This window comes from Scyliorhinus canicula, chromosome 14 (genome assembly GCF_902713615.1).
Source record: "Scyliorhinus canicula chromosome 14, sScyCan1.1, whole genome shotgun sequence".
NCBI lineage: Eukaryota > Metazoa > Chordata > Chondrichthyes > Carcharhiniformes > Scyliorhinidae > Scyliorhinus > Scyliorhinus canicula.
This window is the reverse complement of record NC_052159.1, coordinates 11,306,068-11,333,489: the sequence shown is the minus strand read 5'-3', so window position 1 is coordinate 11,333,489 and position 27,422 is coordinate 11,306,068. Positions and strand designations below refer to the sequence as shown.

Below are 27,422 nucleotides of genomic sequence, written 5' to 3'. Positions count from 1 at the left end.
GGTGACGTGCGGGATACCGGCTGGGAGTGCATTGGAAAGGTCGGATCTGCAGGTAATGAAGGCAGGCTTGAAGGTTTCAGCAGTAGATGAGCTAAATTGGGGGTGAAGTCAGATGATATGGAGGTGGAAATGGTAGTCTTAGTGATAGTATGAATACAACGCTGGAAGCTCATCTTCAGATCAAATGTGACTGCAATGTTGCGCACTGACTTGCTTAACAGCTGTAGGGACCTGGGTTCAATACCGGCCTCGGGTGACTGTGGAGTTTGCACTTTCTCCGTGTCTGCGTGGGTTTCCTCCCACATTCCAAAAATGGGCAGATTAGGTGGATTGGCCATACTAAATTACCCCTTAGTGTCCAAAAATGTGTAGGTTAACTGGGATTATGGTTTACGTTTGGAGTCAGATATAGACCAGATCAGAGAGACCCCTTTCCCAAAGAGCCATTAGTGAGCCAGTTGGGACTCCAGCAACAATCCGAGAGCTTCGCGGTCACTTTTACTGATATCAGCGATTTGCTTCCAGCTTTTAAAGTGAATTTAGATTCTCAAACTGTGGTGATGGGATTTGAGTTCATGTCGTCTGGATTATCAGTCCAGCAACATAACCACTTCTCTCACTGTATCCACTTCTTTTATTCTAAAGAATGGGCAGCACGGTAGCATTGTGGATAGCATAATTGCTTCACAGCTCCAGGGTCCCAGGTTCGATTCCGGCTTGGGTCACTGTCTGCGGAGTCTGCACATCCTCCCCGTGTCTGCGTGGGTTTCCTCCGGGTGCTCCGGTTTCCTCCCACAGTCCAAAGATGTGCAGGTTAGGTGGATTGGCCATGATAAATTGCCCTTAGTGTCCAAAATTGCCCTTAGTGTTGGGTGGGGCTACTGGGTTATGGGGATAGGGTGGAGGTGTTGACCTTGGGTGGGGTGCTCTTTCCAAGAGCCGGTGCAGACTCGATGGGCCGAAAGGCCTCCTTCTGCACTGTAAATTCTATAACTTCAATGCATTTCATGACCCCCCTCACCCCACCGTAAGCATCTTACTTTATTAACATTGTAAATTAAAAATCTTCGCTCTTGTCCCACCAAAACTATCTTGTTGGATTTTCAGCAAACCGTGTTGATTATTTAAAATTGCTGTGCCGACATTTACAACGAGAATTGCCTGTGTCGACTTGTCACCTTTCTGACAGCACTGGCTTCCGTTTTGAGTCTCTCAACCCCAGCCTGTACCATGGACAAACTCTGATGCTCCGACCAACTCCAAAACCTAGGAGGAGAACGTTCAGCCCCTCTGGCATGTTCTGGAATTCAGTTCAAACGGGGCTGATCTGAATTTTAACTTTGAAATTCAATTGGGACAATTGATGGGCCCATTTTCACATTGAGAATGGGGAGTGGGCGGTGCCTTGCTCTTGGAGTCCGCGCTGACCGTACAGTTTGTTAACAGTACTTCTTGTGTGAAAGTGTAAATGGATTATTGTTGGGCCTGAAGACTGGGTTTGCAATTTCGCTATTCAGCCCAGCCTTTGTCCCTTTTGTAGTTTTGGGGGGAGAGTTCCAAATTTCTATTCCCCTCCGTGTTCCTTGTTCTGGGCACCCCCGCCAGGGGAAAATTGTATCCATCATCATAAATAGCTCCCTTAGGTTACTCCTCATGTCTATATTTGCTGAGAATCTGGGCAGATTTATGTCTGTCGGCTCTGTTTCAATTATTCCCTCTTGACAAGCACCACTTCACCTGAAGACAGCACTTGGTATTCAGACCCTGTGCACATCTGATATATTATTTATATATTTTCATCCTCTGCTACTCCCCTCGATGGATCAGGCACTTGACTCTGCACAGTTAATGTAGGGAAAGCAGCCTGCTGCTTGATCATCACCTAAATGGGAGTTTCTATCGAAGTCACTTCTGAAGGCAGTGCTGTGGTCTGATGTGCCTGTTGCCTGTGTCCCAGCTCCCAGCATTCGCACCACATGCAGAACAGTTTCCAGCAGCTTCTTTCCAGGGGCAGACAATTGATGGGCCCATTTTCACATTGAGAATGGGGAGTGGGCGGTGCCTTGCTCTTGGAGTCCGCGCTGACCGTACAGTTTGTTAACAGTACTTCTTGTGTGAAAGTGTAAATGGATTATTGTTGGGCCTGAAGACTGGGTTTGCAATTTCGCTATTCATAGGCTCATGCAGCTCACAGCTGATTTAACTCTGGTAAAGATCCTCTTTAGAATGCTGGTGGTGTTCAAGGATGCAGTGCAATCTGCATGAGTTTCCTAATGTCTGCCCTTCCTCTTCCTTCCTCCTCCCCCCCCCCCCCCCCCCCCCCCCCCCCCCCCCCCTCCCCTCCGCGTAGGTGCTTGACTGTGTGTAGATCCAGGCAGTGTGAATTAACAGGCGATTTCACCAAATCTCAACTGTCAAATATATTTCTGCACAATGCCATTCAGGCACCACTTGGATAGTGGTGGCAGGGATCCCAGTATATTTTCTTTAACTTCCTCTTCAATCGCTGGGGGGGGGGGGGGCACAGACACAAATTGTACTGTTTCACAGCACCATCCTGGCTACGATTGGCTGATTCGGCAGACAGCAGAATTTAATTTGTGATGGATCAACATAGGGACTAATGGTCCAGACACGAGTTTAAAAATCCCACCATGGCAGCTAGTGATTTTAAATTGAATTAATTAATATCTCGTATCAGTCAGTAATGGCGATCATGGAGGTGCTGTATTGTCATGAAAATCCATCTGATTCGCTACTTTCCTTTAGGGGCAGATATCTGGTGTCCTCACCTGACCAAGTCTTTACGCGACTCCAGTAAAGTGACTGACTCTTAACTGTCCCTCTGCAGTGGCAAACCTCTCCGTTGTATTCTGAGGGCAACTAGGGATGGGCAATAAATGATGACCTGGCCATCAACGCCCACTTCCCATAAGTTACATTTTTTTTAAAAATGTATCTGGAGCCTTACAGCGCTGAAGTAAGTTATACCTAGCCTGATGCTAGGGTTGGCGTGACTGCCCTATGAGGAGAGATTGGTTCAACTGGGCCTGTATTCACTGGAGTTTAGAAGGATGAGAGGAGTTCTGATTGAAATGCGTAAAATTCTAACAGGACTGGACAGACGAGATGCAGGGAAGATGTTTTTCCTGGTTGGGAAATCCAGCATTGGGAGTGGTATGGGCCAGGGTTTAGAGAACCCCAAAGCGTACGATGGAGTTCATCTGACCCACAACTTTTAATAGATAGTGGTATGGGGAGCACACGGCCCACTCTACAGGTGTGGTACAGCAGAAATGGAAAAGTACTTTTTAAAGCAAAACAATGTTTATTCTATGAACTCAAGTTAACCTTTTTAAATCATACAGTGAACATCTTAGCAACCATTAATTCAAATACAACCCCCAAAGAATACAACACCAAGTAATCCTTTAAGCTTTCCTTTTAACATCCATAAGACTTAAAACACCTTTTTACCAGAAACACATCAGGTTAAAGTCACTACTGTTATTAGTTTTAAATCACCAGGATCGATTTACAGTCTTTAGATTACAGAGAGAGATTCTAATACACCTTCTGGCTGCAACTGCAGTTATCCAGCTCTGAAAACGAAACTAAAACACACTCTGCAGCAAACAGCCTAAAACAAAAGTAAAAAACTGACAGACAGCCCAGCTCCACTGGGGCTCTGACATCACTGCAGTAGTAAACATCCATTTCTTAAAGGTACTCTCACTACAGATATTTATATACAAACCCATTTCTTAAAGGTGCTGTCACATGACAGGAGTGTCAGGAAACGGGGTAGACCATTTAGAAATGAATTTTTAAAAATAAACATTTTACTGAGATATTTTTGGTACAGTAACAACAACAAAATAAACAATATACATGAAACCATAAACATCGTGCAAAAGCCATTTACCTCTCATACTGGTCCCACCCTTATTATTAACCCCCTACTCTAATCTAAACTATCCGCCATCTGCTGACTATTAATTTCCCGCAAAGAAGTCGACGAACGGTTGCCACCTCCTGGTGAACCCTAACAGTGACCCTCTCAGGGCGAACTTAATTTCTCTGTCTCCAGACAGAGAAAGCTAGCCATGTCCGATAGCCAAGTCTCCGACTTCGGGGGCTTTGAGTCCCTCCATGCTAATAGTATCTGTCTCCGGGCTACCAGGGAAGCAAAGGCCAGAACATCGGCCTCTTTCTCCTCCTGGATTCCCGGGTCTTCTGACACCCAGAAAATCGCCACCTCTGGACTCAGTGCCACCCTTGTTTTTAACACCGTGGATATGACATCCGCAAACCCCTGCCAAAATCCCCTAAGCTTTGGACATGTCCAGAACATGTGGGCATGGTTCGCCAGTCCTCCCGCATATTTTGTGCACCTGTCCTCCACCCCAAAGAATCTGCTCATCCGGGCCACTGTCATGTGAGCATGTCGTCTGCCCATAGACCATCCTCTATCTCACCTCCCAGTTCTCCCACTTGCGCTTCAGCTCCTCGGTTTGCGTCTCCTCCGACCCCATAAGCTCCTTATAAATGTCCGAGATGCTCACTTCTACCCACCCTCTGGAAACTACCCTGTCCTGAATCCCCCTTAGCGGTAGGAGCGGGAAGGTTGACACCTGTTTACGAAGGAACCTGCAGATACCCGAATTTGTTTCCCCTCACCAACCCAAGCATTTTCTCCAATGCCCTCGTACTCGGGAAAGCTCCCCTCTATGAATATATCCCCGCTCTCCGCCATAAGCGGAACCCCCCCCCCCCCCCCCCCATCCATACTCCCCGGGGCAAACCGGTGATTATCACACATTGGGGCGCAGACCGATGTTCCCACTGCTCCCACATGCCGCCTCTACTGGCCCCAAACTCTCAGGGCTGCCCCCACCACTGGACTGGTGGAGTACTATGCCAGCGGGAGCGGCAGAGGCGCAGTTACCAATGCCCCCAAACTGGTGCCCTTACATGAACCCGCCTCCATACGAACCCATGCTGACCCCTCCCCCACCACCCACATCATTTAGGAATGAATTGAGGAAACATCTCTTCACTCAAAGGCTGGTGAACCTGTGGAATTCTCTTACCACAGAAGGCTGTGAAGGCCAAATCACTGAGAGTATTCAAGAAAGATATATACTTCTTAGATTTTAATGGCACCAAGAAGCATGGAGGGAAAGTGGGAATATGTCATAAATATTGAGGTTAAGGCACGATCATATTGAATGGGGGAGCAGGTTCAAAGGGTCGAATGGCCTACTCCTGTTCCTAGTTTCTATGTTATTCAGCCCATCTGTGCATGAACTTGGAGGAGCTTATTACTCAATGGTTTGTGAAGTTGGTACCCATTTCCCCCTACTTTAGATTAATACATACGACACCCTCATTCCCTTTTTCTGTAAACCTAACAATTCTTTCAGCTGGTGCCTAGTGACTGGCCGTGCTCCTCTCGAGTTATTTCATTCATATTCGGTCGAAGTTTTCTCCAAATCATTTGGAGATCTTTTTTTTTTCTCTCTCAATACCCAGAAGCTGCTCCATAGGGGACATTTTATCTTCCATCCCAGCCTGGGAATAATTTGCATCTTTTATGCTGCACACACTGACACGAGAATGCCGGCAGCCGCTATTAAAAAGTTTGTCTTGGTGTCTTTTTTTTTTTAGTTTGTCGAGGTTATAAATGTTCTCGCTGAGGAACAAAGGACAATTTATTAAAGGCAGTCAGTGGCAATAGCCAGTTCAGGTTATGTGTAAGCATATTTATTCTGTTCTTTACATTTCTGAATCAGTTCAGTTATTGTGCCAGTTCCCATTGTGGTAAATATCCCCAGTTTAGTATTGAATTGCAGCGAGTTATACACAAGCAGTGAATGTGCATTTTGTAAATCTGCCAGTTTGGCTGTCAAGCTGACTTAATGTCAGCATGAAGTCTGTGAAGAACGGCAATGCGGAAAATGTATTGGTTGTTACAAACTGGCTACGGTTTCAGTGTGCCCAAAGGTTGACACGAAATGACAACTGTGGCACTAAATGCCATTGAGGTGAGCAGTCTGCCCCTGCATCTAGGTGGCAACCAGATTCAACCATGAATTATAAAGAGTGTGCGAGGAGTGCCTCTGCAAATTTAAAACTCCAGACTAGCGTCTCCTGCATCACTGCTTCTCGTAACAGACACCCGCTAGCTTCTCGCAGCCAGCCTTCAATTAATTAAAACAGCTGCTTTTGTCCTCTGGGTGTGTGTCCATTAGGAATTTGAGATTATTCTGAACATACACAGACACAAGCAGCAACTGGAACAGGGAACATTAACAATAATATGAATCATACTGCATAGATAGGTCTTTCAAGGTGTTTGGAGAAAACACGTGAAAATTTGGGAACATTAGCTTTAAAAGAAAAAACACTGCATTTATGTAGCATATTTCACAACCTCAGGACATCCCAAATATTATACAGCTAATGAACTAATCTTGAAGTGTGGTTACTATCTTGAGGCATGGTTGGTGAGGCGTGTAGGAAATGCAACAGCCAAGATGTGCACATCAAGCACCCTGAAGCAATGATTTGAAAAATGTCCCAGACAATATGAGTTAATGATGTTGGCTGAGGGATACATTGGCTGGATACTGGGGAAAGCTCCCATGATCATCTTCAAAAACAATTAGCCTGATGGGTCAGACAGAACCTTTTAATTTGAAAGGTGGCGCCTCAGACAGTGCATCGCTCTCTCGGTACTCCACTGAAGTGTCTATCTAGATTCTTGTGCTCGGGTCTCTAGATGTGTCTGAATCTATAACCTTTTGACTCGAGCCCAAGTGATACACACCGTGCAATGGCTGATGACTTAACAATGTTGTGATATGGGCCAGGGTTTTGAGAACACCAAAGTATATCATGGAGTTCACCCGACCCACAACTATTTATAGATTATGGTTATGAGGAGCATAAGGGCCTACCTTTCAGGTGTTATTCAACAGAGGCCTGAAGCACTTTTAATCAAAAATAAAGTTTATTCTACGAATTCAGTTAACATTTCTATAAACACACATAGTAAGCATTTTTATCAACTACTAACATACATACCCCACACAGCTACAGTTCTCTCTCTTGTATAAACCCCTTAACTTCCCTTTCAACTGTTTCAATTTGATAACATCCAACCCCAGAAAAACCCTTTTACCAAAACAGTAGGTTTGAATTCTTTCCAGAAAACAGTTATCACTTTTAAATTATCAAGTGATCTGGACACCTTTTAACATAGAACATAGAACGATACAGCGCAGTACAGGCCCTTCGGCCCTCGATGTTGCACCGACATGGAAAAAATCTGAAGGCCATCTAACCTACACTATGCCCTTATCATCCATATGCTTATCCAATAAATTTTTTAATGCCCTCAATGTTGGCGTGTTCACTACTGTTGCAGGTAGGGCATTCCACGGCCTTACCACTCTTTGCGTAAAAAACCCACCTCTGACCTCTGTCCTATATCTATTACCCCTCAATTTAAGGCTATGTCCCCTCGTGCTAGCCACCTCCATCCGCGGGAGAAGGCTCTCGCTGTCCACCCTATCTAACCCTCTGATCATTTTGTATGCCTCTATTAAGTCACCTCTTAACCTTCTTCTCTCTAACGAAAACAACCTCAAGTCCATCAGCCTTTCCTCATAAGGTTTTCCCTCCATACCAGGCAACATCCTGGTAAATCTCCTCTGCACCGTTCCAAAGCTTCCACGTCCTTCCTATAATGAGGCGACCAGAACTGTACGCAATACTCCAAATGCGGCCGTACTAGAGTTTTGTACAACTGCAACATGACCTCATGGCTCCGGAACTCAATCCCTCTACCAATAAAGGCCAACACACCATAGGCCTTCTTCACAACCCTATCAACCTGGGTGGCAACTTTCAGGGATCTATGTACATGGACACCGAGATCCCTCTGCTCATCCACACTACCAAGAATTTTACCATTAGCCAAATATTCCGCATTTCTGTTATTCTTTCCAAAGTGAATCACCTCACACTTCTCCACATTAAACTCCATTTGCCACCTCTCAGCCCAGCTCTGCAGCTTATCTATGTCCCTCTGTAACCTGCAACATCCTTCCGCACTGTCTACAACTCCACCGACTTTAGTGTCGTCTGCAAATTTACTCACCCATCCTTCTGCGCCCTCCTCTAGGTCATTTATAAAAATGACAAACAGCAACGGCCCCAGAACAGATCCTTGTGGTACGCCACTCGTAACTGAACTCCATTCTGAACATTTCCCATCAACTACCACTCTCTGTCTTCTTTGAACTAGCCAATTTCTGATCCACATCTCTAAATCACCCTCAATCCCCAGCCTCCGTATTTCTGCAATAGCCGACCGTGGGGAACCTTATCAAACGCTTTACTGAAATCCATATACACCACATCAACTGCTCTACCCTCATCTACCTGTTCAGTCACCTTCTCAAAGAACTCGATAAGGTTTGTGAGGCATGACCTACCCTTCACAAAACCATGCTGACTGTCCCTAATCATATTATTCCTATCTAGATGATTATAAATCGTATCTTTTATAATCCTCTCCAAGGCTTTACCCACACAGACGTTAGGCTCACCGGCCTATAGTTACCGGGGTTATCTCTACTCCCCTTCTTGAACAAAGGGACCACATTTGCTATCCTCCAGTCCTCTGGCACTATTCCTGTAGCCAATGATGACCTAAAAATCAAAGCCAAAGGCTCAGCAATCTCTTCCCTGGCTTCCCAGAGAATCCTAGGATAAATCCCATCCGGCCCCGGGGACTTATCTATTTTCACCTTGTCCAGAATTGCCAACACTTCTTCCCTACGCACCTCAATGCCATCTATTCTAATAGCCTGAGTCTCAGCATTCTCCTCCACAATATTATCTTTTTCTTGAGTGAATACTGACGAAAAGTATTCATTTAGTATCTCGCTTATCTCCTCAGCCTCCACACACAACTTCCCACCACTGTCCTTGACTGGCCCTACTCTTACCCTAGTCATTCTTTTATTCCTGACATACCTATAGAAAGCTTTTGGGTTTTCCTTGATCCTACCTGCCAAAGACTTCTCATGTCCCCTCCTTGCTCGTCTCAGCTCTCTCTTTAGATCCTTCCTCGCTTCCTTGTAACTATCAAGCGCCCCAACTGAAACTTCACGCCTCATCTTCACATAGGCCTCCTTCTTCCTCTTAACAAGAGATTCCACTTCTTTGGTAAACCATGGTTCCCTCGCTCGACCCCTTCCTCCCTGCCTGACTGTTACGTACTTATCAAGAACATGCAATAGCTGTTCCTTGAACAAGCTCCACATATCCAGTGTGCCCAACCCTTGCAGCCTACTTCTCCAACCAACACATCCTAAGTCATGTCTAATGGCATCATAATTGCCCTTCCCCCAGCTATAACTCTTGCCCTGCGGGGTATACTTATCCCTTTCCATCACTAACGTAAAGGTCACCGAATTGTGGTCACTGTTTCCAAAGTGCTCACCTACCTCCAGATCTAACACCTGGCCTGGTTCATTACCCAAAACCAAATCCAATGTGGCCTCGCCTCTTGTTGGCCTGTCAACATATTGTGTCAGGAAACCCTCCTGCACACATTGTACAAAGAATGACCCATCTAATGTACTCGAACTATATCTTTTCCAGTCAATATTTGGAAAGTTAAGTCTCCCATAACAACTACCCTGTTACTTACGCTCTTTTCCAGAATCATCTTCGCCATCCTTTCCTCTACATCCCTAGAACTATTAGGTGGCCTATAGAAAACTCCCAACAGGGTGACCTCTCTTTCCTGTTTCTAACCTCAGCCCATACTACCTCGGAAGAAGAGTCCCCATCTAGCATCCTTTCCGCCACCGTAATACTGTCCTTGACTAGCAGCGCCACACCTCCCCCTCTTTTGCCCCCTTCTCTGAGCTTACTAAAACACCTAAACCCCGGAACCTGCAACAACCATTCCTGTCCCTGCTCTATCCATGTCTCTGAAATGGCCACAACATCGAAGTCCCAGGTACCAACCCATGCTGCCAGTTCCCCTACCTTATTTCGTATACTCCTGGCATTGAAGTAGACACACTTCAAACCACCTACCTGAACACTGGCACCCTCCTGCGAAGTCAAATCTGTGCTCCTGACCTCTATACTCTCAATCTCCCGTACCCCAAAACTACAATCCAGGTTCCCATGCCCCTGCTGAATTAGTTTAAACCCCCCCCAAAGAGCACTAACAAATCTCCCCCCCAGGATATTGGTGCCCCTCAGGTTCAGATGTAGACCATCCTGTCTATAGAGGTCCCACCTTCCCCAGAAAAAGCCCCAGTTATCCAGAAATCTGAATCCCTCCCGCTTGCACCATCCCATGCAGAGAGTGAAAGAAGAAGGGCAGTCTTCTTTGTCTGAATGCAGCTTCCAACTGTGTAAAATGAAAGTAAAACCCAGAGCCATCCACACAATGACATCACTGTAGCCATTTGAGAAGACAATACAATTCTTAAAGGGACACTCACATGACAGTTGCAAAAAAGATGGAGACGGTCACAGAGTCCATCCATCCAGAAAGCTTGGCTCATTGTAATGCCCAGTTGTTTCCTGGGTATTGTTTCCACTGTTTCTCCCTGGGGAACACATTCCATGTGTTGGTCATTCTTCATGTGAATATTTTACTCGATTGAACTATCTTACTACCATAGCTTAGTTAAAGTATGTCGCCTCCTTGTGACCTGAAAAGTCCAAGTTTTTCCATCTTTATTCCTAGCTCATATTTCTGATAAACATTGGCTTTCCTTTCTGAGAGGAGTTTGAAAGTTGTGTTTCTTGACTAGAAGTGGGTCTGGTGGGCAGTGTGTGCACTTTATATTCAACTTCTTTTTGACCAGTGTCAGTGTTTTCAGTTATATATTCATTTTACTTTGCGAGTGAAGTTACAAGGTGTGTCTTTATTCAACCAATTTATATCTTTTAGCCAACCAGCTAGCAGTTGGCAGGAACCTGGACTAATCTTTTCTCCTCTTTCTTCGTCCCAAATGCAGCACTGACTGACCCCCCGTCTACCAACCAGAGGTCTGTGCAGCGCATAATTTACCCCCACACCGAACAATCAAGGCAGATCTGCTCCTGGCCCCAGTTTTCTGTTGCTGAATCTGGGCAGAATAATGTTTCCACATTTGAATAGGAGTAAAAATGTTGTTGACATTGACAGCAATCACAGGATGTAGCACAAAATCCATTTGGCCCATCACCTCTGTACCCACTCTTCAGTTGGACAATCTAATTAGTCCCAGTTCTTGCTCCACAGCATTGTGATTTTTGCTCCTTTGTGTTTTTATCCAGTTCCTTTCAAAAGCTACTATTGAATCTGTGTCCTCAACTCTATTCGGCAATGTATTCCAAATCCTAACCACGGGCCACGTGAAAGAGCCTTTCCTCAAGTCGCCTCTGAATCTTTTGCCAATCACCTTAGACAAATGCCCATAGTTATTGCTCAGTGAAAATAGTTTCCTTGTTTACTCTGTCTTCTGAACACTTGATGATTTTAAACACTGCTATCAGACCTGCCCTTAACCACCTCTGATTTAACAAGGACATGCCCAGCTTCTCCAGTATAACCATATAAACTGACCCCTCTTTGGAACCGTTCTAGGAAAACCTTTGTGACCTGTCGAACCTTCGCATCCCTATGTGGGGAAACTTGCCATCATTACTGAGATTGAAACCTTCCATCAATGGTTTGAAATCAATAGCACTGTTTGAGGGAGTGAAACCGAAGCCCTTGCACCGTCAGCATTCATTGGGAAACATGGACATTGTACATGTCATCAAGGACCTCTATAAATATTACGTAGAGCAGCCAATACACTACCATGCAGGGCACCAACAAGGTTGGAAAAGATGGGAGGGACGGCTAAGTCAGGAAACTGGGGCGTAAGGTCTGTGCAGATTGAGTAGATCCTTTTTGTCACACCTTTGATACTATGTTGGTGGGCCGATACACCGGATGTCATAAATGTAGTGCAACAGCCAATTTGCAGAAAGCAAGTTACCACAAACAGCTATTTGCTTTTCGACACCTGTTTTGTGGCATTGATTGAGTCCAGGTTAATGGGGCTGACTGCCCTGCTTCTTCATGTTGTGGAATCTCCCGGGAGGACAGGTGGGGCATCAGTTTTAACATCTCATACAAAAGGCAGCACCTCTGAGAGTGCAGTACCTCCTCAGTACTGCACTGGAATTTCAGCCGAGACTTTATTTTCAAGGCCAGGGTGGGACTTGAACTCGCAACCTTCTGGCTCAGGGTCAAGAGTGCTACCAACTGAGCCATTGTTGATCCAGATGTGTTCTCTTTAATTTGGCTAGTTTTTATCTGATTTGATTCCTGTTTGCCTAGTGCAGAGAAGGAGCTGGGAAGTATCTTTTAAAATGCAGGCATTGGTGGGCCAGGAGTCAATGGAAACTGGTTCTCCTGGCCATCCTCCCAAATTCCACCCGACATAAGCTTGTGCTCATCCAAACCTGAGCTGCTCGTACCCTAACTTAGACCTAGACCTCCCACCACCCCGCTGCCCAGTGATGTTCATTGGCTGCCTGGCACAATGCCAGTCTCGTCCTTTTCAAATCTCACCCTCCCCATGGCGCTGCTTTTCCCTACCGTTGAAATCTACGACCCTCCAAAATGGCTGTGACCCTTCAATTCTGGTGGCACTTGTACACTGCTGACTTTGTTCGCCTCATCATTGTGTCTTTACCAATGTAACTCGGAGTTACCTCCCTAAAACCTCTTCACCTGCAGTTCTCTGATTACACTTCTCTGAAGAACCTTCTGTGAGGCGCTTTACTACATTAAAGACGCAATATAAAGAAAAGCTGTTTATGTTGCAGTCATGCCTCTGGAACCTGCAGCATAAACGTGCATTAAGGAAGCCCTTCTGAATATATTTTATAAGAGACAAAATGCCGTTGGATTGAGCATGTTGTTTGCATCCTGCACCATTCCAGCCTGGCATTTTCCTGGTTGTGTGTTTTTGCATGTTTCTGTAATTGTGCAGATTGTGTAGCGAGTGTACAGTTTTGTAAGTGTTATCTTGTTGCCCCCATAGGAAAAGTTACTGATAATCCATTCTCATTGCAGCACAGTAGCATAGTGGTTAGCACAGTTGCTTCATAGCTCCAGGGTCCCAGTTTCTAATCCCGGCTTGGGTCACTGTCTGTGCGGAGTCTGCGCGTTCTCTCTGTGTCTGCGTGGGTTTCCTCCGGGTTCTCTGGTTTCCTCCCACAGTCCAATGATGTGCAGGTTAGGTGGATTGGTCATGCTAAATTGCCCCTTAGTGTCCAAAAGGGTAGGTCGGGTTACGGGGATGGGGTGGAACCGTGGGGTGCTCTTTCCAAGGGCCAGTGCAGCCTTGATGGGCGAAATGGCCTACTTCTGCACTGTAAATTCTATGAACTCTATATTTCCGCAGAGCGTGATCCAGAAACACTGGTCATAGTTTGTAATAACAATAAGAGTTTGACTTACTGAATCACTATAAACATCAGCACTTGACTTTGAACATTTTCCCCCTGAGGAAAAGTTTGTCTCCTGTACGTTTCTGTGTAGTTCAGCTGATTATTTGTGATATGTGGTAGCTTCAGAAATAGCAAGGACCTTATTTCAGGATTTAAAAATAAATGTTTGCAAGCCTTTTCTTCTTTTAAAATGTTACCTTGTTTTGATTTTCAGCCGACTGTCTTGGTTTGATGGATCTGGAATGGGATTCTCCTTGGAATATCCGACCATCAGTTTACATGCTGTGTCCCGAGATGCCACTGTTTACCCACAGGAGCACTTGTACGTGATGGTGAATGCCAAGCTGGCAGGTAAGGCTTGTGTCCTTCCCCTATTTTTTTTAAACCAGGGGTGGGTATCCTGTTTCACTTTCCTCCGCTTGTCTCTTGAAAACATTTACCGTGAACGGAGTTGAGTTGTCGTACTCTGGTACCTCCAGCAAGTAGTTTTAAAACACTATTTGACTGTGGGCATATGACAGCCTATTTCAATCCTCTTTTCCCCCTGCTGTCCAGACATTTCATAGCATACTTTGTGCAGAAAAGGACATTGGCCCATCTAGCTCAGCTGTGCCCAATCTCTGTTTCTAAGCTGATATGTGATTATTGAAGCCCTGACTGGGTAAGGATGACAGATTTCCCTCCCGAAAGGGACATTGGCGAACTAGAATTGCTGTTTGTGGGAAATTGCTACGTGCAAACTGGCTGTCAAGTTTGCTACATTACAACAGTGACTGCACATCAGAAGTGTTTCACTGGCTGGAGAGTACTTGGGAGACATCTTGGGCTCATGAAAGGAGTTGTCAAATCTTCCTTGAGATGCATGGAAATAAAGTGGAGCTTGCGGCTCCATGGTATGTACCCGATGGGCAACGAAGATCACAAATTGGACATCACTGGTGGACCTTGACCATCACACTATCCTTTTTTTTTTCTCCCCTGGCATAACATATTTACAAAGAAAAAAAAGGGAAGCAGAAGGTAGAGTTAATGTTTCAGGTCGATAATCCTGCGCAGTTCTGACGAAAGGTCGTCAACCTAAAGCGTTAACCTTACCTTCCTCTCTTCGCAGATGCTGCCCGATTTGCTGAGTGGATTCCAGCTATTTCTGTTTGACTCTTTTTATTTTTTGGTTTTAAAACAAAATACTGCTCGACAGTGATACCTTTGCTGAAATAACAATGCTATCTTTGCGTGCAAGCCAAGGAATGCAAAGAAACAAATATGGATGAAAAGACCCCTGATGGAGAGGAGGAGGATGATGACGACGACAGCGATCCAATCACAGAGGTTCGATTTGTGCCTGTGGATAAAACAGCCTGTGAGTATCAGTCTGTACACAGTCACGGCAGGGAACCCATTCCTTTTGCCAGTCACTGTGTGGAGGAGACTTTCTTGACATGACTCCTAAATGTGCTTGCCATGAGTTTGGACCGGCCCTCCCCATCTCTGCCCTACTGTTGCGGTTTTCAATATACTTTTTCCTGTCATGCTAACTTCTAAATGTCTTCAGCCAATTGTGTCTATACTTGCTCTTTAACAGGGTACTCTCAACTAAAATCACTGCCATCCTCTCTAACCGAAGAACTGTACCTCTACTTTACATTTCAATTACATTTTCCTTAAAGGATACAGTGGTGTTTGCAGTAACCAGTCATGGTGGCAAAACATTCTATAAGTTCATAAGATATAGAAGCAGAATTAGGTCACTCGGCCCATCGAGTCTGCTTCGCTATTCTATCATGGCTGATATGTTCCTCATCTGTTGTCTACAATGCTACAGACCAAGAGCTGCATTGCAAATTCTGTCTTTCAATCTGTCGCTTAAAATCAATTTCTACCCGGATTCAGATCCCGGACCTGGGTCACTGTCCATGTTGGGTTTGCACATTCTCCCCATGTCTGCCTGGGTTTCACCCCCACAACCCAAAGACGTGCAGGTTAGCTGGATTGGCCACGCTAAATTGCCCCTTAATTGGAAAAAGAAAAAAAATTGGATACTCTAAATTTATAAAAATTAAATAAATATATTTCTACCAATCCTTCTCCTTGCCCTGGAGCTACCCTTTTAAATTGATGCCTGCTGACTCTGGAACCAGAGACGGTCGTCTTCATATGTTCACTCTTATCGTTAAGGCATTTTTATAAGTAGTAAGAAACTGTTACAAAAAATTTGTATTTTAGAGCTCCTTTCACATCCTCGGGCCACCCCAAAGAATCTTGCACCCAATTAAAAACTTTTGAAGTATATTCGTGATCATTGACTAGGCAGATGCAGCAACCGGTTTGTGCTTAGCAAAGGTTCCACAAAGTGCAGTGAGCTAAATAACCAGACAATCTATTTTTGGGTGTTGGTTAAGGAATACAAGTTGAACAGGGCACCACTCTCTGACCTTTAATAGTGTTGTGAATCTTTTAAACCCCTATGAGAAGGCTGGCAGAACCTCTGTTTGAGCACCTCATCCAAAAGGACAGCTCCCCTGACAGTGCAGAACTTCCTCAGTACTGCGCTGGAAGTGTCAGCCTAGGTTATGTGCTCAAATCTTTGGAGTGGGACTTGAACCTTCTACCCCGAAGGCTGCCCACTGAGCTACATTTCTCGGAGTAAAGTGAGGAGGTGACTCGGTCTCTGATGTTTCTCCTCTTAACTCTGGTTTCCCATCTCGAGCATCACCGTAATGTGTGGGTCTTGTGCTGATTGGAGGAGCCCTCTGGCTATTTGTAGTCAGAATCGTGGCCGCTGGCCCCACTTTGCTTGACTCGGGCTTTAGCTATGAGCAACAGATTGCCTTGGTATTCCAGAGGGAACACTGAAAGGATTGCACAGCAGACCCCGCTGGGCATTTTATGTTGTTTGACCAAAACAAATGGTCAGTATTGTTCTTGCAGAGCATGACTAACCATGAGACTGCTGAAGCAGTGAAACCATAGAATTGCTACAGTGCAGAAGGAGGCCATTTGGCCCATTGAGTTTGCATTGACCCTCTGAAAGAGCACCGTGCCTAGGCCCACCTCTACACCTAACCTGTACATCGTTGGAATACGGTTGGAAACTGTAGGAAACATGCAGACACAGGGAGAATGTGCAGACTCCACACAGACACCCATGGCTGGAATTGAACCCAGGTCCCTGGCGCAGTTAGGCAGCAGTGCTAACCACCTTGCCACCAAACCACTTCTTGACTTTTCTGCAGGGCTCTTGCAAAGTAAAACGTCATCAATACACGGGCTTTCATGTTTGCTGCTCACTTCCAGAGATTAATTTTGTTTCATCCAACCCATCTTAACATGTATGTTACTAACACTTCCTCCCCCACCTCGCCCCTCAGGAATCTGTTGGACCTTCAGTGCAGGATGGGGAGAATCTGGTGGGAATGCGGTATTTTGAATGAGCCATTAAACCATACCCCAGTCACACATCGGTATCAAAGAAGAGGGTTCTGGGCAGCATTTATCCATCAACTCATATCACTAATAAAAAAATCTAGTACCTTAGGCTTTGTTAATAGGGCACCAAATACAAGGGTAAGGGGGTCATGTTGAACTTGTATAAGCCACTTGTTAGGCCTCATCTGGAGTGTTGCATCCAGTTCTGGCCACCATACATGAACAGTGTGAAGGCATAGAAAGAGTACGGAGCAGATTCACAATAATGATTTCAGGGATGAAGAACTGTACCGATTGGGACTGTTTCCTTGGAGGAACATTACCACAGTGGTTAGCACTGATGCTTCACTGCACCAGGGTCCCAGGTTCGATTCCCGGCTGGGTCACTGTCTGTGCGGAGTCTGCACGTTCTCCCTGCCTGCGTGGGTTTCCTCCGGGTGCTCCGGTTTCCTCCCACAAGCCCCGAAAGTCATGCTGTTAGGTAATTTGGTCATTCTGAATTCTCCCTCTGTGTACCCGAACAAGCGCCGGAGTGTGGCGACTGGGGGCTTTTCACAGTAACTTAATTGCAGTGTGGGCGGCACGTGGCACAGTGGTTAGCATTGCTGCCTACGGCGCTGAGGACCCGGGTTCGAATCCCGGCCCTGGGTCACTGTCCGTGTGGAGTTTGCACATTCTCCCCGTGTCTGCGTGGGTTTCACCCCCACAACCCAAAGATGTGCAGGTTAGGTGGATTGGCCACACTAAATTGCCCCTTAATTGGAAAAATAATAATTGGGTACTCTAAATTTAAAAAAAAAACTTAATTGCAGTGTTAATGCAAGCCTACTTGTGACAATAAAGATTACTATTATCTGGTCATTGTCACATTACTGGATGCAGGAGTTAATTGGCGACCGTATTTCCTGCATTATGGCAGTGACTGCACTTCAAAAATACTTCCATAGATGTAGGAGCAGAAGTAGGCCATTTGGCCCATCGAGTCTGCTCCGCCATTCAATGCGATCATAGCTGATCTGATGAATTCCTCAACTCCACTTTCCCAATGTATCCCCATTATCCTGGATTCCCTTCCTGATTAAAAAAGATGTCTGTGGGCAGCACGGTGGCACAGTGGTTAGCATTGTTGCCTACGGCGCTGAGGACCCGGGTTCGAATCCCGGCCCTGGGTCACTGTCCGTGAGGAGTTTGCACATTCTCCCCGTGTCTGCGTGGGTTTCACCCCCACAACCCAAAAGATGTGCAGGGTAGGTGGATTGGCTGCGCTAAATTGCCCCTTAATTGGAAAAATAATTGGGTAATCTAAATTTAAAAAAAAAAAGATGTCTGTCTCAGCCTTGAACATAGTTAATGACCGGCCTCCGCAGCTTTTGGCGGTAAAGAGTTCCACAGATTCGCTAACCTCTGGGAGAAGAAATTCCTCTTCATTTCTGTCTGAAATGGATGACCCCTTACTCTGAGATTATGTCCTTTGGTCCTACACACTCCCACAAGAGGAAACAACCTCTCAGCATCTATCCTCTCAAGCTCCCTGAGAATTCTATATGTTTCAATAAGGTCACCTTGCATTCTTCTAATCTCTAATGAGTACAGGCCCAACCTACTTAATCTCCCCTCAAAAAAAAATTGCCAGCATACCCAGGATTAACCTTGTGAACCTTCTCTGGACTGTCTCCAATGCCAATATATCTTACCTTGGATAAGGGGATCAAAACTGTTCACAGTATTCCATATGTGGTCCAACTAGTTTTAGCAGGACGTCCCTATTTTTGTAATCCATTCCTTTCAAATTTCCATTTGCCTTCCCAATTACTTGCTGAAATTACATGCCAGGTGTTTGTAATTTATGCACAAGGCCCCCTGTTAAAACTCCGGGGTCAGGACCAGACGGTTTCCCATGACCTCCCTGGAATGTGAACTGCCCTTTCAGGGGATGGGGCTTCCCCTTAACCGAGAGGGGCCCCAACTCTCTCTCAACCCCAGACCTGCGTGCAGGTTGGGAAAGGAGACCCTTAGGGGAGTGGAGAAGTTTGGATTTGTATTGTAATTAACCTTGTTCGTTATTTTCTACCCATCGTCTATGCGTCCTGCTTCAACAACTCCCAAATCCCTCTGTGTCTCCGCTTTCTGCAGTCTTTCTCTATATTCAGCTCCTTTATTCCCCCTACGAAAGTGCATAACTTCATGTTTCCTACATTATATTCCATCTGCCATATTGGCCACTCACCTAACCTGTCTATATCGCTCTGTAGGCTCTTTGCCACTTGCCTTCCCATCTATTTTTGTGTCATCCGCAAACTTGGCAATAGCGCATTCACTTCCCCGTCCAAGTCATTAATATATATTATAAATAGCTGTGGCCCCAGCACTGATCCCTGTGGCACGACACTAGTTACAAGTTGCCATCTTGAAAATGCTCCCCCTTTTCCAACTCTGTTCTGTATCAGTTAGCCAATCTATCCATGCTAATATGCCCAAACCATGGGCTCTATTTAATTTATTTATTTTTAAATATTTTTTATTCTCCTTTTTCAATTTTTCTCCCAAATTTACACCCACCAACAATAAACAAGAATCAGTAACAAATATGTCAATCCCCTTATCAATAACAACGATCCCATCCTCCCACCAACCCCAAACATTAGCCCGCATATTCACACAAACAAATGACAATCGGGATCTGCCTTCGGGCGATCAACGAGGCGAAGGCTACAACATCTGCCTCTGCACCCGTTTCCAACCCTGGCTGGTCTGACACCCCGAATATGGCCTCCCGGGGGCCCAGGTCCAGTTTCACGTGCATCACTTTAGAAATTACCCAAAAAACCTCCTTCCAGTGCTCCTTTAGCTTTGGACAGGACCAAAACAAGAACATGATTAGCAATGTTCACACACATCTTCTACTCCTTCAAAGAATCGGCTCATTCTCGCCCTCGTGGGGTGTGCTCACGTTCATTTTAACCGCCTGTACCCGACCCGCCAGTGACAGAGGGAGACCATCCCACCTTGCCAGATCAGCTTTCACTCTCCCCACCAAACTAGAAACGTTGTACCTGCGGAGCCTGCACCCCCAGGTATCTAAAATGAGTCCCTTGTCCTACGCAATGGCAGTCCTCACCCCCGGCTGAGACACCACAAAATACTCTTGTCTAGATTTAGTTTGTACCCCAAGAAAGACCCAAACACTTGAAGCAGCTCCAATATTCCCCCTATCGACACACTCGCTTCCGACATGTATAACAGCAAGTCATCGGCATATAAGGACACCCTATGCTCTATCCCCCCCCCCCCCCCCCCCCCCCCCCCCGCACTATTCCTTTCCATACCCCCGAACTTCTTAATACGATGGTGAACAGCTCAATCGCGAGTGCAAACAGCAGGGGGGACATAGGACATCCCTACCTAGTCCCACGGTGGAGAGAAAAGTATCTCGAGCTGATGTTGTTTGTGCGAACACTCCCCCTCGGCTCCTTATATAGTAGCTTTATCCAGTTCACAAATCTTGGTCCAATCCTAAACCGCTCCAGAACTGCCATCAAGTATCCCCATTCTACCCAGTCAAACGCCTTCTCAGCGTCCAATGCCACAACCACCTCTCTTTCATTCCCCTCTGCCGATGCCATAACGACGTTCAATACCCTTCTTCCTCCCTCTCACGGACCCCGTCTGATCCTCACCTATCACCTTCGGGAGGCACTCCTCCAGCCTACCCGCCAGTACCTTCGCCAATACTTTTGCGTCCACATTCAGAAGTGATATGGGCCTATACGACCCACACTCCGTCGGATCCTTATATTTTTTTAGCAACAGGGAAATCGATGCCTGCCCCAAAGAGTTTGTGGTAACACCCCCTTCCCTATCGCCTCTTCAAACATCTCCACCATCAAGGGTGCCAGCTTATCTTTGAATTTTTTATAATATTCCACCGGAAACCCATCCGGCCCTGCCACCTTCCCCGACTGCATCCTCCCAATCACATCCTTATCTCCTGCTCCACGATCGCTCCTGTAATGTAGCCCTGTTCCCCTCCCCTAACCTCGGGTACTCCAACCCATCTAGAAATTCCTGCATCTCACAGTCTCCCCCAGGTGGCTCTGACCTGTACAACCTCTCATAAAATTCCTCAAAAACCTTGTTAATCAGATCCGGAGCCACCACCAACTTCCCTCCCTATCCCTCACCTGAACAATTTCCCTTACCGCTGCCTCCCTCCGGAACTGACCTGCTAATTTCCATGTTCATAAACTGCACCCCTTGCTCGTCTCAGTTGGCGCACTGCCTTCCTGGTAGATAGTCGGTCAAAGCTCGCCTGTAGTTCCTTCCTCTTTTACAGCCTCGCTGGGTCCCCATCTTCTGCATAATTCCTATCTACCTCCAAAATCTCATCTATTACCCTCTGCTGCTCCAACCTCTCCTCTTTGTCCATTCTGGCCTTAAACAAAATCACCTCACCACCGCATTTAGAGTCTCCCAGACAACTGCCTTGGACACCTCACCCGTACAGTTGAAACCTACATATTCCTCAATTACCTTTTCAATTTTGTCACAGAACCCTTGGTCCCCCAAAAGTCCCACATCTAATTTCCACCCTGGCCTCTGCGCTACCCCCTTCTCCAGCACCATATCCACCCAATGCAGAGCATGATCTGACACTGCAAATGGCGAGTATTGCAACCCCTTAACCCCAGCCAGCAAAGCCTTCCCCACCACAAAAAAGTCGATCCGCAAGTATACCTTATGGACTGCTGAGAAAAATGAGTACTCCCGTTCCTTCGGGTGCAGAAACCTCCAAGGGTCCACCCCTCCCATTTCCGCCATTAGCCCAGCCAACGCCTTCGCCCCCCAGCCTGATGGGACCAGCGAGTGCGGCCGTGGTGTGTCCAACCTCGGCTCCTGTACCAAGTTCCAGTTCTCCCCCCCCCAATCAGCTCATGTGTGTCCAAGTCGGGGATGGCCCCAAACACCTTCTTTGCGAATCCCACATTGTCCCAATTGGGACCGTATACACTTAGCAGAGCCACGAACCTCCCCTCCAGTGCCCCTGTCACAATCACATTTCTACCCCTCTGATCTGCTACCACCTTCTCCATCTGGAACCGTACTCTTTTGCTGACCATTACTGCTACACCTCGAGCCCTTCCGTCAAATCCAGAGTGAAACACCTGACTAACCGAGCCGTTTTTAAATCTCACCTTGTCCTTCACCCTCAAGTGAGTTTCCTGCAGCATTGCTACATCGGCTTTCTAACTTTTAAAATGCACAAGCACCCTTGACCAGACCTCCTAAACCCCTCACGGTCCACGTGACTATCCTAACTGGGGGGCCTCTTACACTCTCTTCCCCCGCCCCCACCCTTCTTATCCACCATTATCATACCACCAGGCCCTGCCCCATGAGCCTGACCCGCCCCATCCATTATTAACATCGAACACCTTCTTCCCCCTTCCCCCCCCCCAAACATTTCATCTTGAAAAAAACATCACCCAGCATCAATACCTCCCCCCCCCCCCGCCTCCTCGCTCACCTCGTAGGCCCATCGAAACCTGCTAACCAGGATCCAATGTCTGCAGCCCTCCTCTCACCTCACCTCCGTTCACTAGCCGACTTTAGTTAGCTAGCGCGGGTGGCTCCCCCTGCCACAGTAGATACCTTTTGTGTGGTACCTTATCGAACACTTTTTTGAAATCCAAATGCATTGCCACTGTTCCCCTTCATCTAACCTGCTCATTACCACCTCAAAGAATTTGTCAGGCATGATTTCCCCTTCATGAAGCCATGCTGATTCTGCTTGATAATATTATGTATTTCTAAATGCTGTTATTATATCCTTTATAATGAACTCTAACATTTTCCCAATGACAGAAGTTAAGCTAACTGACCTATAGTTACTTGTTTTTTTTGTCTCCATTTCTTTTGAATAAAGGTGTTATATTGACAGTTTTACAATCCTCTGCGACTTTCCCGAATGTAAGAATTCTTGGAAGATTACTACAAGTGCACACACTATCTCTGTAGCTATTTCCTTTAATATCTGGGGTGCAATCCGTCAGGTCCCAGGGTCTTATCGGTCTTTAACCCCATTAGTTTCCTTTGTACTTACCTTAGTGATAATAATTATTGTATTTATTCCCCGCCCCTTGATTATTTAATGTTTTTGGTATGTTATTAGTGTCTGCCACTGTGAAGGCTGGCGCAAAGTATTTGTTTAACTCATCTGCCATTACCTGGTTTCCATTATTATTCCCCAGTCTCATTATCCAAGGGACCTATGTTCTCTTTGGCCTCTCTTTTCTTTTTTATATATTAAAGAAGCTCTTGCTGTCCACTTACTAGTTTGCCCTCAGATTATCTTCGAACATAGAACAGGACAGCACAGAACAGGCCCTTTGGCACTCGATGTTGTGCCGAGCATTGTCCAAAACCAAGATCAAGCTATCCCGCTCCCTGTCATTGTAGTGTGCTCCATGTGCCTATCCAATAACTGCTTGAAAGTTCCTAAAGTGTCCGACTCCACTATCACAGCACTCTCTGTGTAAAGAACCTACCTCGGACATCCCTCCTATATCTCCCACCCTGAACCTTGTAGTTATGCCCCTTGTAACAGCTACATCCACCTGAGGAAATAGTCTCTGAACGTCCACTCTATCTATCCCCTCATCATTAAGTCGCCTCTCATCCTCCTCCGCTCCAAAGAGAAAAGCCCTAGCTCCCTCAACCGTTCCTCATAAGACCTATCCTGCAAACCAGGCAGCATCCTGGTAAATCTCCCTTGCACCCTTTCCAATGCTTCCACATCGTTCCTACAGTGAGATGACCTGAACTGCACACAATACTCCAAATGTAGTCTCACCAGGGTCATGTACAGTTGCAGCATAACCCCGCGGCTCTTAAACTCAAGCCCCCTGTTAATAAACGCTAACACACTGTCAGCCTTCTTCACAGCTCTATCCACTGGAGTGGCAACCTCCAGAGATCTGTGGACATGAACCTCAAGATCTCTCTGTTTCTCCAAATTCCTCAGAAGACCTTCGTTGACCCTGTAATCCGCATTCCAAACTTTCCCAATCCTCTAACTTACCATTATTCTTTGACACATTATGTTTTTTCTTTCAGTTTAATGCTATCCTTCACTTCCTTGGTTAATCATGGTTGATTTATTCCCTTCCTAGAATCATTCTTCGTCACTTGGGATATATCTTGGTTGTGAGTCATTAACTATTTTCAGAAATTTCTTTTTTTAATAAATTTAGTGTCCAGTTCATTTTTTCCAATTAAGGGGCAATTTAACGTGGCCAATCCACCTACCCTGCCATCTTTGGGTTGTGGAGGCGAAACCCACACGAACACGGGGAGAATGTGCAAACTCCACACGGACAGTGACCCAGAGCCAGGATCGAACCTGGGGATTTTCAGAAATGTCTGCAATCACCGATCAACTGACTTTCCTGGTGAACTCCTTTCCCAGCCCACTCCACAACTCTGCCGTTATTCCTTTATAAGTAACCTTATTTAAGTGTAACCTAGTTCTTTCTGATCCAAGTTTCTCTCACTCACATTGAATGCTAAATTCTACCATGTTATGGTCACTGCTTCTGAGAGAATCTTTAGCTTCATTGGCTGTCAAGCTCTTTGAGATATCCTGGGGTGGTGAAAGGAGCTATATAAATGCAAACTCTTTCTCTCAATGTTCCTTTGCAGTGGAGCCGATGTTTACAGCGATGTGCGACTGCCAGGCCCTGCACCCTGACCCAGATGACACCGACTCGGAGAATGATTTCGAGGAGGATGATGAAGAGGGAGAGGAATATGATGTGGAAGCACATGGTTAGTAAAATCTTTTCCAAGTCAACACTATACATAATAGATATTTCAACCAAAATTTAAAACTATTATTTTCACTGGCTTGTAATTTTCTTGTGTTTAAAGACTAAAAACCTGTAAAAGGCGCTACTTATCCTTTGGTCTTGCCTCCGAACGTTGTATTTTAGAGGCCTCCGGGTGCTATGAACCTTCATTCGCTGAAGCTTTTAAAAAGCTACTGTTGTCCTTTGCGCTGAATGTGTCCCGCATTGCAGACCCACAAGTGCACAAGGTGCATTGTGGCAGTGAACTACAACGAGTGGCTGGGGTTGAGGGTAGCTCCTGCCTCTTAAGTTGCAAATTGTGTAAATTGGTTGCAACATTTCCACCGCTACAACGGTAACCACTCTTCAGAAGTACTTCATTGTCTGTAGAGTGCTTTGTAAATGCAAGTCTTGGTGTCTGGTTCATCTTGTCTGCAATCAGGATCCTGGCCTTTGTCCTCTTTGAGTACGGTGGATTTTTTCCCACTGAGTGCTGGTGAAATTACAGCCAGCCATGGGCAGTGGGGCAAGAAAAGCATTGATTACAATGAATCTTCCCCAGTTCTGTTTATGAGGAATGATTCTCTTGATGTACACTATTGTTTGTGGTGCCTCAGTCCACTTTGTGTAAGGATTAAGGTTTGGAGAAGGGATCCCATCTGATGGGTTTGTCGATAGGATTTCCTCAGGGAGTGAGATATTTTTCAATATTCAGGTTTTGATTCTGATTCTTGGTCTGCGTTGAAAGAGTTAGCTGACCTTTGCTGGGAAGGTAGTGGGATAACCACAATTGACCTCATAGCTCCCCGGGCCAATTTTTCTCTCAAGTGAGAGCAGAAAGTGCTGGAAGTACGTATCTGGCAACTGTAAAGAAGAACTGCAAGTTAATATTTTGGAAAACTGAAATATAGTGCGCTTAAAAATTGAGAGAGGGATAAAAGGCAGCTACTCCTGTTATGGAAAGAGAAAGTTGGGTGGCCTGCAGACTGCTTCATAAATTGAGAGATGATGTGTCCCAACACTCAATGCCCCCCCGCCCCGTTTACTTTTTTGTTGGTCTTTAATTGTCTGAGGATTTGAGCGGAATAGTTATTTTGCTTGTGAGTTCGCGATTGAGGGAGGAATTATAATCAGGCCGCAGGCACAAGCAGTTGTCTGTGAGCAAGTGGATTGTGTCGTGAACCATTGGCCTTTTGTTCAAACTCTGCCGACTGTCATTCTGTTGAGGAGATTGATTTTCCTTTCTTCGATCCCTGGCACGGGCGCCTGGCTTTCTGCCCCCGTACCTTCATCCAGTGCAGAAAGAGTGCTCACAATTTGGCTCTGACTGTGTGAATGCAAGTAGCGTTCTTGACGAGGGTTGATTGACAGCATAGCTTTCTAATAAACTCTTTAGTTTGCCAAAATGTGTTCAGAAAGACCTGAATTGTTATGGGAGGATGACTTGTTGAGTGGCATGGGGGTGAGGGGAGGGCTGTGGTTGGTGGGTAGCACTTTCCAAATCCAGCTTGATGTTTTGCTGGTGGGATGTGGGGAGAAATGTTTTAAAGTTCTTTCCACTGAGTCCCTCATGTTCTCTGTGGTCAGAAAGGCAGCCCAAGCACCCTGGGACTAACAGAGCAGCCAAGGATGTGTGACTGCACACTGCAATGATGCTGCACTGCTGAGCAACTCGGCTTGCTGGAACATATGGTGAGGGAGAGAAACAAAAGAGATGGCAGATAGCTGTGGAATACGGGTTAGAATACCGTTAGCTCATTAGAGCAGTGATTGGAATTTTACATTTTAAAAGTATTTTGGTTGATGCTCATTTTATTTTTACAATCTGTGGTTACCAAAAAGCAAACTGCAGAACCCGTCAATCTCCAGAAGTGTAATTCCTTCTTTAGAAGGAAGAAGACTGTTCGCAGCCATGTTTACCAAACAAAAACTGCAATTCTGGGTGGAATGAACATTGCAGGCCTCGAAAATGGGTCAGTAAATTAAAGCAAACACTTGTCATTATTGAGAATATTAAACAGATGCAGTTAGAATGCAGAATGTCAAATTAAGATGAGGGTGTTTGTTCCCCCAGAGTTTGGGGGCTTTGGCGTTCTCTACCCTGGAGAGCTGTGCTGTGGAGGCTGAGTCATTGAATACATCAAGAATAGGATCTAGGAATATTTGGTCTATAGGGGACTCCAGGGTTATGGGGAACAGGCAGGGAATGAAGTTGGGACCAAGGTAAGATAGCCATGGAGCAGGTTTAGGGGGGGTGTATGTATGGTCTACTGTTCTTAGGAATAGGCTCATCAAATAAACCGGCTTTGTGGGTCATTTGGCCTTTTCTTAGTTCATATCTATTGACTGTTGAATATCATCAGTTTGCTTTGCTACTCTGGCCGAATTGTAAGGCTTTAAGATTGTCAGTTGTGCTATTGGACTAAAAATAACAATGTTCAAAAGAAAATAGAGTCCTTTGAAAGTGGATGCTCAGCCGTATGTTTAAACTTCTGAATGCAGACCATAAGACAAATAAAGAGATGCTTGAAATCGCAAGAGCAAAAAAGAACGCTAAACAGAGAAGTGTCAGTATTTCAGCCGTTTGTTCAGAGCTGAAAAATGAGAGAGATCCCCCAT

General features: G+C 45.7%; 1 protein-coding gene across 2 annotated transcripts in view; it reads left to right on the top strand.

Annotated features, from left to right (window-relative positions):
* Positions 1–27,422, top strand: part of clns1a (chloride channel, nucleotide-sensitive, 1A) — a 47,539-nt gene that overhangs the window by 1,607 nt on the left and 18,510 nt on the right. For both annotated transcript variants that reach the window (XM_038818173.1, XM_038818172.1), the window contains exons 2-4: positions 13,748–13,884; positions 14,774–14,893; positions 24,658–24,783. In XM_038818173.1, the coding sequence (XP_038674101.1) occupies positions 13,748–13,884; positions 14,774–14,893; positions 24,658–24,783 (383 nt within the window). The remainder of the gene's footprint in view (positions 1–13,747; positions 13,885–14,773; positions 14,894–24,657; positions 24,784–27,422) is intronic.